This window comes from Atta cephalotes (assembly GCF_000143395.1).
Source record: "Atta cephalotes unplaced genomic scaffold scaffold00010, whole genome shotgun sequence".
NCBI classification, from domain to species: domain Eukaryota; kingdom Metazoa; phylum Arthropoda; class Insecta; order Hymenoptera; family Formicidae; genus Atta; species Atta cephalotes.
In genome coordinates, this window is record NW_012130074.1 from 1,847,807 (window position 1) to 1,859,863 (window position 12,057).

The 12,057-nt window shown below is 32.4% G+C and overlaps 2 protein-coding genes across 2 annotated transcripts in view; both read left to right on the plus strand.

Moving 5' to 3' along the window:
* The first annotated feature begins 226 nt into the window (after positions 1-226).
* Positions 227-893, plus strand: LOC105627854 (serine/arginine-rich splicing factor 1-like). The gene is made up of 2 exons (XM_012209130.1): positions 227-401; positions 460-893. The coding sequence occupies exons 1-2, from the start codon at positions 227-229 to the stop codon at positions 891-893; spliced, it is 609 nt and encodes a 202-aa protein (XP_012064520.1).
* A 4,349-nt stretch (positions 894-5,242) lies between these two features.
* The window catches only part of LOC105627702 (pikachurin-like), a 151,139-nt gene continuing 144,324 nt past the window's right edge, over positions 5,243-12,057 (plus strand). The window contains exon 1 of the mRNA XM_012208979.1: positions 5,243-5,360. Within this exon, the coding sequence (XP_012064369.1) occupies positions 5,243-5,360 (118 nt within the window). The remainder of the gene's footprint in view (positions 5,361-12,057) is intronic.

The window sequence follows — 12,057 nt, forward strand, 5'->3', positions numbered from 1 at the left end:
TTTTCATGAAATAGGAGAAGATAATTTAGAGCGAGAGATAAATATGACATACCTTTTCATGTCGGCTCCGCATGCCTAGCGTTACATCCCTGGCTGGTCTCTCGCGCACCCTCGATCGGAAAGCATCCATTTCCAGGGGAATGTTTTCAAGGGGTTAGTAACGTGGCGACTCGGACAAAAAAATGGCGGCGGCCGATCGAAGGCGGCGGTGGCGGCGTTATGACGCATGCCGTGCGGCGGCGATGGTGGCGGTGGTGGCGGCGGCGGAGGTGGTGGAGATGGTGGCGACGGCGGTGGAGGTGGTGGTGGTGGTGGTGGTGGTGGTGGTGGTGGCGACGGCGGCGTCCCTCGGCGGCGCCACCGTCGAACTACCCCCGCAGTTCGATTGGAGACACCGGCCGGTACCGACGGCCGTCGTGACGCTCCGCGACGCGTGTGTGCGTTCGTTCGTTCGCGTAGGTAGAGGTAGAGAAGTAAAAAAGGAGTATAAAGAGGAGAAAGATCTGCCTGCGACGAGAACGAGAGGAAGCCGTGTCGTGCGACAGGTACGGAGAAAACCGTCCAACTTTCGCCGGCGCGGCGCGGCGCGACGCGAGGCGACGCGAGGCGACGCGAATCGGGGGTTAACGGTGTATCAGCGAGGGGGTTGCGCCGCGAACACTACGGGAAAACCGGGAGTTCCGTGGCATCTCGGCGACGCTCGTGACCGCTCCGATTCGCGTCGGACGACGCATAGTGGCCTTTCCCCGAAGAGCAACGTCGCGGAAGAGACGCTTTTTCTCTTATTGATTCAGCCCTTCGGTTCGCGGCCCGCGATGCGATCGCTCGATAAGCTGCGTATCCGCACGCATCGTATTTTCGGCAGTGAGTCACTCGCGCGCGAGAGACTTTAGCTCCTATCGATCAAAAATTATTTTCCACCCGTATGATCCTCGATGGGTTAATCGTTTTCTTGGGAGGACATAGATTATTGCTTCTTTCGAGGTCGGTTGCTTGTTGCTTGCATACTATGGACGGCACGGACTGATGCGTCGGACGGTCAATCTTTCTTGGAGGAACGAATTTCACGCTTAGCCATGTAGATTATTCAGTAATCTTAAAGATATTATGGTACTGATGCAGCATTAATGTGTCAATGCGCAGAAATAATGTTTTAATTAAACAAATAAATAATATATATAATATATATGTATATATACATACACACACACACACACACACACTACACACACACATATATTATTATATATATATATATATATATATATATATAGTATATATATATATATATATATATATATATATATATATATATATATATATATTGATATATATATTGATTCAAATCAAACAAAATTCTTTAATACAAAGGATATATAAAGGATTTTGTTTGATTTGAATCAATATGTTTGTGAAAAACATTCTTTGCACAAGAGAATTTTCGTGAATATGTAAACTAGATTAAAAAATAGATTCGTTTAATATATAAATCACTATCATTTTTATTAATCATCAATTTTTTAGTTTCAGTATGATTTTGTTAATTATTCTGAATAATCAACATTACTTTCCCATTTTTATTGAAAATCACTTAATGCAAATAGTGATTAATGCTGCAGATTTTTATCAATAGAGACACGATTTCAATATTAAGCAGTACATACAGTAGGAAATTAAAATTTGTGAGTGAGATTGTGAATATTTATTTCAATCGAATGTGACATGGCTTTAACTTCTATGTATCGAATGTCGTTGAACGTCAGTTTGTTAAGGGTTAAAAATCTGTTTGTTATCAAGCCGCCGGATAATGGCACAATAGAGCAACCCGAGTCTCCCTTTGTCACATTGTATTTTGTAGCAGCTTGAATTGTATCGTGTGAAAAAAGCTTCTCCTGAAATTCTCGACAAGCTGTATTGCGCAAATACTAAATTATTACGAGCTGCAGTAAAGCTGCAAGCTGCTTCCATATTTCCCACGTAATTATTGCACTTATGCAGTAAATAGCAGTATATGAATATATTGTAAAACATGTTAGAACGTATATTTATATTTGATACTATAAATCTCACTAATATAATTCTTAAAATATACGTATGAAGAACCTTTCTTTGGAAAAAGAATTATAATAATGAAAAAAAAATTGATTAAAGGGAAACTGATAGCAAGATTAAAATGATAATTGATATGTTATTAAATGTTTTAAATCTAATTTATATTTAAGGAAATTCTAAATCGCAGTAAATGAATGCATCGAATATTTTTTCCATGGAGACAAATATCCATTTGTAGAAATTATTAATATCATGTTTTATTTTGTTAACTTTTTTATATTATACTTAAACTTTTAATTTTACATTTAAAATTTTTATATTTTATATTTACAATATTCGATATTTAATTTTATTATAATTAAATATAATATTAGGTTAGTAGAAAATTGTTTAATTTTTACTTTGTTTATTTTATTTTGTAATTCATGTAAAATCTATATAAGTCTATATATATCTAGCCAGTACATATCTCACATTAAATTATATATAAATTTGCGATTGCTAATTTAGCTCGTGATTTGTCTTATATAAATAAAGATACACAATACGAAGTAAATCATTTTCATCAATCAATAAATAAAATGTGATAACCAAAGTTATTCAAAGAGAGACAATCTATTCCGCAAGATATACTTTGTTCAATACATAAATGACAAATGTAATAATTATTAAAAACAAATCGGGAGAAAAACAATTTTTTCTATAGATACACAAAGAATTAAATTGTATTGCTATATTAAATATGAAGTATATTATGTTACTTTGAATTATTAAAAGAACGCGAGTTTAATTTACTGCAAAGTTTATGTCAAAATTAAAAGCATTAATTTGTAAGCGATTTGTTAAATTAAATTACTTCTGGATGACAAATTTTTTTTTGAAATTGATTTTCTATTATTTGTATGCGAGATTTTGCAAACGATTGATTTAAGAAATATTTATTAAATATTTTTAAACAATGTTTAATATTTATAATATTTATAATTTCATACTAAAAAAGAATACGATACTTTATATAATTTCATAATTATATAAATTTGTATAAAATTTGTTTATATTTATTTTTACATATTATTATCTTACATAGTCTTATATTGTATTAACTTTGCAAAGTAATCGATTTAATTGAATTGGTCAACTAAAATTAAAAAATAAACTGCAATTTGTTTTCTATGTATCCAATTTTTTGAGGAATTAAATATTTCCTTATTACAATCAGTTGTCAAAAGAAAATTTGACGCGTGCGCGCCTTCAATTTCTGATTTCGCAGATTCAATAGTTAAAAAATCCAATTCTCAAACGGTACGTGAGAAGAACGTATGATATAAGTTGTTCGATATCAGGGCGTAATGCAATGGATGTAACCCGATGCATTTTACTCAATGCCTGCTGAAGCTTACATCGCGCAACTTGGGGATGGAAATTTCGGCCACGAGGCTCTACCACGGTAATCTTATCTGCCGCAACTTGGTGACACCAGCCGGTGACTTAAGCTGAAACATCAACTATCGGCTACGACAGTCGATATCGAGCTACCTCGATCCTCTTCAAAATCTAAAAGCAGCGGATGTGATGCCCGATATAATTGACAAACCGATTATTTAACTTTTTCTCAAATTTTAAAAGACTACAATTATTTTTGCGTTTTATCTTTTCAAATTTTGTTTTATTTCATTTATTTCGCAAAACTAATATGCTTACAGGATACATAACAGGTTTCCATTTTCGTTTTAATTATTTTATTAGAACTCTTTTTAATTTAAAAAATAAAAAAAACGTCCTGAAACATAAGAGAGCATAAAACATTAAAAAAACACACATAAGGATAAAATTATTTGAGAAATTTATCATTTCAATTTATCATTTAACTACTTAAATTGACATAGAGTCGATGAAACGAGATTTGCGCGCAATATTAACTTAGCTCGTACATTGTTCCACATAACGAAGTCACGTGTTCCAACAATACTCCGAAAATTTAATTTTAACCACAGTATATGGTGACTTTTTTTTGCAACTGTGTACCCGGACGCGGCGTCCGTCTTGCATATTCACGTTCGCGTCTGGCGACACCGACGCTACGGCGAAAAGGTGTAATGCAAGACTGGCAATAAGCAAAAAACCTAATTCTAAGGGCGTTAATACTTGCGAGTTCGCGCGTTAATCCGGATGAAGCAGCAATTCGCCTTACATTTTCTGCCATACAAACATCCTGCCGAGCGTTCTTGGTAAGAGGATAGTTGCGTCTCGGGAGTTCTCGCGGCAGGATGCACGATTATATCTTGTCTCTTCGTTCTACGAATTTTGAAAAAAAAAAAGAAAAAGAAAAAGAGAACGAATCGGAGATAGAGACCGAGAGCGAGGCGAAAACAACCCCTTTGTGCGAGCCCGCGGGAAATATGCATGCCCACATTGATATGCATACGGTGTCAAGTAAATTTGCATCGAATATCGTGCGAAAATAGAGACCTATCATTTGCCATCATATAACGAGAATAGTAAACGCCGCGAATACTTTGTTACGTACACGCCATTTGCAACTGAATCGGCCAGTGTCAATTCACTTTTGCAGAACTGAATGATATTCTCGCGATCGTCATCACGATAGCTAGTTGAATTCATCTTTTACAACGCGCTATCATTATTAAAAGCTTCTACATTTTTTTTTTAGCGATAGCTGCTTCTCTTTCTTTTTGTAATATTGCAACGTTGCATTGGATCGAACGTTTAATCAGCAGAAACTGCGAGATACTTTTTAAAATATTCCTGTAAAAATTTATTCTACAAAATTTTTGATGAATAATAATTGTGCACACTTATTAAATAAAATATTTAAGACATTAATCAATTTTAAAGTTACGAAAAATTATTTTGATAAAATATATATTCTTTTCGTCGGGATTTGAATTTTTATGTTTTACTTATCGGTTCTTTGGTTTATTTGATCCACAGAGAATCAACGGGGCTCGCGTGATCGGTTGTCGCAGCATTCATAGCATTGTGACGAGTGTCTCGAACCAGTGCATCTCGAATTGCCTGGTGCCAGTAGTCGCGAGTAATTAGTGATTTGGTAGATAGAGAGAGAGAGAGAGTGTCTCGTGTGTGCCGCGTAGTGATCGACAGAATTTGCTGGAGCATGCGACAGTAAGGACTTATCGACCCCAGCGACGTGCATGTTTATCGCTGGACAATGGCTGGACTACGCTACGTTTGTTGGCTCTTCGTCATCCTGGGATACCTGTCGGTCGTTCTGGTGCTTGCCCAGAATCCTGTGGAGGAGAAGACCACCTTCGAGGCTGCTTTCCAAGGTGAGCCGTTTTTATTTGTCCTCCTCTTGGATTTATAGACTCCCCGTCGCCATTAACTACCATTACGTAAGTGGTATGATATACCGATCTGACTTTTGTTTTACGATCGGTACTAACTGTTACAAAAAGAAGCTGCAGATCGCTCTTGTGGCCGTGAGATTGATGCACAACATTCTCAATCCGAAAAAGTCCTAACGACCGCTTTTAACAATAAGATTTATGTTTACGAATAGAATGAAACTGATGTTTTGTTACTATAATATATATCTAATAAGTACGAGTCTCGTGTTGTGAAAGTTATTTATTTTATAATGGCTGAATGAATTGTACCGCAGTAAAAGAATTTTATGAAACCATTTAATGCCTATAAAAATAACTCGTAAATTGTAGCGTTCTGTCTATAAAATTCTGTCGATTATTCTCTTACAATTAGTTCGTAAATAGTTTTAAATTTCCTTTGATCAATTTTATTCCATCTCAAGATAATTATACAGATATACTACCTGTTATATATTTAAACTTATTGCATTTTCATGTATATGATGACATAATAATAACTCCTATCTCAGAAAGAGATTTTAAATTATTGCTTCTTGTGGTGTATGTGGAATGTATATAAACATATATATATATATATATTTAAAATGAATAAACAGATAATATTTTTTAAAAATATTGCATAGTAGATCATTAAATTTTCTATATTGAAAAAGAGAAGGTACATCGCAATATACATAATCGAATGTTAAAGAACATTAAAGATACAAACAATCGAAGTAGTGCCATTACTAATTAATAATTGTGCTTAGAAAATGCATAATAAACATAATAAACATTATTTATTTTATGTGACATTAATAGATTTTAATGATAAACAATATTTCAAAATTACTTAGTATCAATAAAATATATTTAAAAAAATTTGATTTCCACAGCTATAATTCATAAAATTCTCGTTTCCAATTATTTTTAGTTATGTTTTTTATAAATATTAAATAAATACTAAATAGATTTGTTCCGATACGATTTTTTTTCATATTAAAATAATTTAGACATGATTATATTAAGAGATAGAAAGTTATCAAATTATTTAAAAATATACTATATTGAAACATTTTTAACGATTTCTTTAACTAATTTGAAGTCAATTATATTTTAATAAAAGTATTAAAAAAGGAATAGTTTCTAGTTACATAATCTTTTCAAAATAATAATCTTTTAAAAATTAAATATTTTAAGAGGAGATAATTAAATTTCGTTATGAAAAGATAATAATATCTTAAAATGAAAAAAAAAGATTTTTAAAAATATTATTAATTATATACAGTTGCTTTTCTTGAAAATAACTTATAAATCGTTAATATAAAATTATTTTATGTGTCGTAATCTTTAATAATTGGATTAATATTGACAAAGATTAAATATTTTTACAAGCAACACAAACATTTAGAAATTAAAAAATTTTTAAATATAAAAAAATAAATTATATACTTTCTATAAAGATTTTATAACAGATCATAAGTTAATCTCAGATGTATTCTAAGTATTTCGGTAAACCTTGAATAAAGATTTAAATGAAAAAGTTTCAATTAAGAGAGACATAAATGTAAAAGAAGTTAAGTTCATTTTATAGCGAGCAAGAGCTTATGATGTATTTTTTGTAGCCTGGGGCTTATAGGAGTTTGGTGACAATTCGTCGTTTATATGGATCATAGATTCAACTTTTTATTATTTTTTCTTACTTTATCACTGTACGACGTAGATGTATTCTGTTTTTTGAATTACACTCTAAAATAAAAAAATTTATATTCGTCATTTTCGATTTTACTTTTTGATTAGCTTAACTAACTTATCGACTTTAAAAGTGCCACTTTAAATAATTGAATTCGTTTTTAAAATACATTTCGTATCGAAAATCCATATCCATTCGATAAAAAGTTAACGACAACGTCTCTCGACAACTGTCGATGTGAAAAGTTTGTCCGCGGAATAGAAGAACCTTACGGCGCTTTTCTATTATTTCGAAAAATTTTTTGCAGGTTTATGTCTATTTGCGACGTTAGTTATTCTAATGAAGCGGACGGATAATTTTTGAAAAATTATCTCGCGATGACTGAATTCCACCAAGCGACGAGTTGAAATTCGCACAAATGAACGGACGAGAGACATGAAAAAGAGTTGAGCCAGCGAAATATTTTGCGTCAGTCAGTGAAATGTCTGTCGGTTGCCGCCGCGACTGTATCCAGTTAATTGTAGCCTTCGTATCGATCCTCTCGAGAATGTGAGAATGCCGTGGGATCGAGCCGCGCGATAATGTTCGCAATTTCCAAGCTGCCGTGTGTAAACACTTCTGACTGCTCAACGACGACTAGCTTTTGCTTTCGCAATGTCCGCACATGTATTTGAATATTCAAAATATTCCGAGAATGTGTAATGCCTTTTGACTATGTGTCAATATGTACATATCTACTTGTTAGTCTGCCAAATCGTGATAATACTAATCGCGTTAGCACATGATCAACGGCGTACGTTTAATATGCTTGTATTTTCAATTAGCGCAACATGATAACTATTTTGTTGCATGCTGCAAATATATTGTCGTTTATTTTATCATAAATTGCAATAAATAGGATATAAGGAAGATAACGGTTAAACACAATGAATTGCGATTATAATATTGTTATATATTATATTTAAGATAAGATAATCCATGCATACGGACGTAATATAAATCGTCTGAGCTTTGACCAGGCAAGAAGCTGTGATCAGGCATGTAATTAAAAAATTAATTAATTCATTAATGAAAAATAGTAACCGAGATATAATTGCTTCAGAATGAATACATCGGTCGTGCAATGTCGTGCAATGCAAATTCCATGATATCGTCGTGATACGAAACATGTTGATTCAACAGTAAAAACAATGCCGTTGGACTATGCGTTAAATTGAATTATATGTGACCTGTTGAAATGAACTGAATTCCAGTAAGGCCGACGTTATTCCGTGCTAAACTATTCGGTGGATTCGTGGCGGTCGCGCAAGTATTTATGCAACATTTACGATCGATTAATGCGCGGAGCCGCACGAAAATCGATACACAAGTCCCGCCAAAAGCCATTAGAGCTTTATATTTCCGCCATTTTCTCCAACCGACATTGGTCGGCATACTGTATTGTCATGAGCTCTCCATCTCAACTGCCAATATTCCAATGGCAATAACGCGAATAATGTCGACCGATTTTTCATCCCAAATGAATGCAGGCATGTCACTACTATGGCATGAAACAAGATGACTTTCATTTATTTCTCATAGCAATCAGCAAGCGTATTTCATAAATGGAACTGATAATTATGCATGAGTAAGATTATAATTGACCTTTCAATGCAAACCTAGATAGAATGATTTCGAATGTAAATATAAATATATTTAATCTTGGGATATTGATTTTCAAATATTCAATTTTTGAAATTTTTGATTCTCTCTTTATACTTAGTTACCTTTAAGCATCTAATAAATTCATAAAATTTTATTTTCAAATAAATAATGAATTAGATTTAAATCCAAATTTTTTGACTGAAGAAAATTTTTTTACATAATATAACTTAAAAAACGAAAGAACTGGAAAGGATACGGGCAGTAGGAATCAAGATGCAGAAGACGTCGCACAAATAATATATCTATGAAGTGAGAAACTTCTTTATTCACTAAAACGCGCTTACATGTTTTCGGATAGATATTTGAATTTTTGATCACAGCATCCGGTTTCTCAAAAAATAGGTACAATCGGATTAATTGATAGGATAGTTTTGCTTTCGAATCTTAAATTTTATCTTGATATTTTGTTTCATTATTACAGTACTGTTAAAGAATTATCCATCGAACTTTATATTTGAGAAATTATTAGAATTAACAATTGTTTGAAAAAAATTATTATGTAATAGGAAGAGTGTTGTTAATAACAATATTTGTTGGGTTGAAGTAGAGCAGCCTTCGTAGTTCACTGTTCCTTTTATTCGTGGTATTACTGAGAAGTTTAGTGGATTGAATAGCGAGCATATGAGGGTATCGTTTTATAGTATTAATAAATTGCGAGAATTCATTAGGGTGCATAAGGACCCTTTACCGCGTGACAAGAAGTCGAATGTTGTTTATAAGATCTCGTGTAAGAGTTGCGATGCAAGTTATGTGGGACAGACGTGTAGACAGCTGAGGTCAAGAATCATGGAACATAAGAACATCCGATGGAATATGTTTACTCGTCATGACGAAGCATCAATTACAAGAAGGTCATGATTTCGATTGGGGAATACTGGACGAGGAACCTCACTACAGGAAGAGATTGATTTCGGAGATGATATTCATCAGGAGACAAACGGATACATGGATCAACCTGCAAACGGATATGGAGGGATTTCCCAAGACCTACTTCCCGATCATAGACTATAAAGGCTTGAATTGTTGTCACGTCTAATCAGTCAGTGTCATTCGTACGCAGTAATAAGTCTTTCTGATGTGTTTATCGATTACTTTCCAACTTTCTTGTTCTTGGAATTGATTAACGTTTTAATATTACATTTTTCCATCTTGGAAAATTACTAGCTAAAAAACAAAAAGTGCTTATTGTCTACTACTCTTGATACTTATTATTTATTAAAATTGAATTGTTAGAAGTTTTTTGTAAAATGTAATTAATACAAATTCTTATTTAATTATTGAAATCTTTTGTAAAGGCGGCATTCTTGCAAGAATATATTGTGATTGTTTAATCACTATATTAAACATTTAATATTTAAACTTCAATTTAATTAAAGTTTAAAATTTAAAATAATAAAACTACAATTTAAATAAATCTACTAATAAATTCTCAAGAAAATTGTCTATGTTTATTATACAAATTTATCATGTATTATAGATTATATAATATTTATTTATCTAAATTTATATACGGGACGATATAGTAACTCTAATAACTTGCATAATACAGAACTAATAGCAGTGTGTATTTACATTACAAAACGTTATAACTACGTTTTCATCCGTAGTCATTAAACAAAGTCCATATAATAAATGTTACATGATTTCCCGCGTGTAGCCGCTATTCTCAGAAAGTTCGCTCCGCTATTCGCTCGCACCTAAAGGGCATCAAAGGCCTACGATATTAATCGCTCGCTACCCATTAGCAAATAGGCCCTGCGCGCAGAGGGAGCGTGCACGCGAGTCATTAACATTAATGTATCCTTTCTGCGTCGTTACTGACGCAATTGTCTACGCGTAAACTGTTTCGTACGTATTATTGTTTAACGCATTTCCGCGACATTAAAAGTCATCAAAAGTCGACGCATTTAAATGCGCGATAACGTCGATGTTAAAAACGCGAGTGAGCATGCGCGCGCGCGACAAGGAAGCGATAGATAATAAGTGGGCCAATTTTCTCATAACTCGAAGATTGGCCGATTAAAAAGCGATTCTTGCTCCTGACAACTGATGGCAATTAAAGCTTTAGAGAGAATAATCAAACTTTACGTCGGACGGAAAATTGCATGACCGCGAATAGTAGCTTATTAAAATTTACATAGCTTTCACGTTCAATGACATTTCTAGGACACAAACGTCATATGAATATGAGTCAATTAAATCTGTCATGTCAATTAATATTAAATAAGTTTATATAAAATATTGTTATAAAATATTGTTTTTCAAGTAATATTTCAACGCGCATTCAGTATTCGCTTAGATAATGAAAAGTTATCTAAAGATAAAATAAATTATACGTAAACATATCTTAGATAAGATAAAAACAATTTTATTTTCAATTTATTTAAATAAAAAATAAAATTATAAGTCGGTTCTAAATCTAAATAATTTTAAAATAAAATAATATTGTTTTTATAAGTAAAACAGTTTAGAATATAAAAACAATACATAAAAACAATACAATATATATTCATATTTTCATTTATAAATTTTTACTTCTTAACAATTACAGTTTTTCAAATATTCCATCTGATAAATTATTTGAAAATATATATTTTGTAATCTTAATTATCAATGGTTATCAAATTTTAATAATTATTATCTATTAAGTGAATATAATATAATATATTGTGCGGATTTATTTACTTATTAAGTATTTAATAATTCTGTGCGGAAATGAATCTAATAAAATCCTTTGTTACCTTTCTATGTTTATCGATTGATAAACACATTTACCTATACATATAGTGATAAATTATAGAATATACTTATCGTATAGCGCAACATACTTATCTTATCTATTTATGTTTTGAAAATCAGTTTATCTGATTAACAGAGACAATTCAATTACCCCCCATTCACTGAGAGAAAGGATTTTGTTAATTTAACAAACCAACAGTAGTTTAACCGGTGATCGGTAAATATGTGACAAATTTTATTGTGTGATTGCTGCTAGTCTGCTATACCAACCAATTATTAGTAACAGAAACAAACTATATAGAATCTAACCTAGAATCTAACTCTTTTGGATAGACTTTAGGTTTATTTGCATAGAATTCGTAAATGATCGTGGAGTCTTAAGTAGAAAACAGATCAAGCACAGTCTAATAGGGAGAATATTTGACTAGAATTGGTCAATTTCTTACGAGATTTCTTTGAGAGATCTTTGCGACTACAACTTTTATATATATATATATATATATATATATATATATATATATA

Coding starts and splice junctions, on each gene's coding strand:
- LOC105627854 (XM_012209130.1), top strand. CDS start 227: ATGCCGTGCGGCGGCGATGGTGGCGGTGGTGGCGGCGGCGGAGGTGGT. Junction 402..459: donor TCGATTGGAGACACCGGCCG/GTACCGACGGCC, acceptor TCGTTCGCGTAG/GTAGAGGTAGAGAAGTAAAA.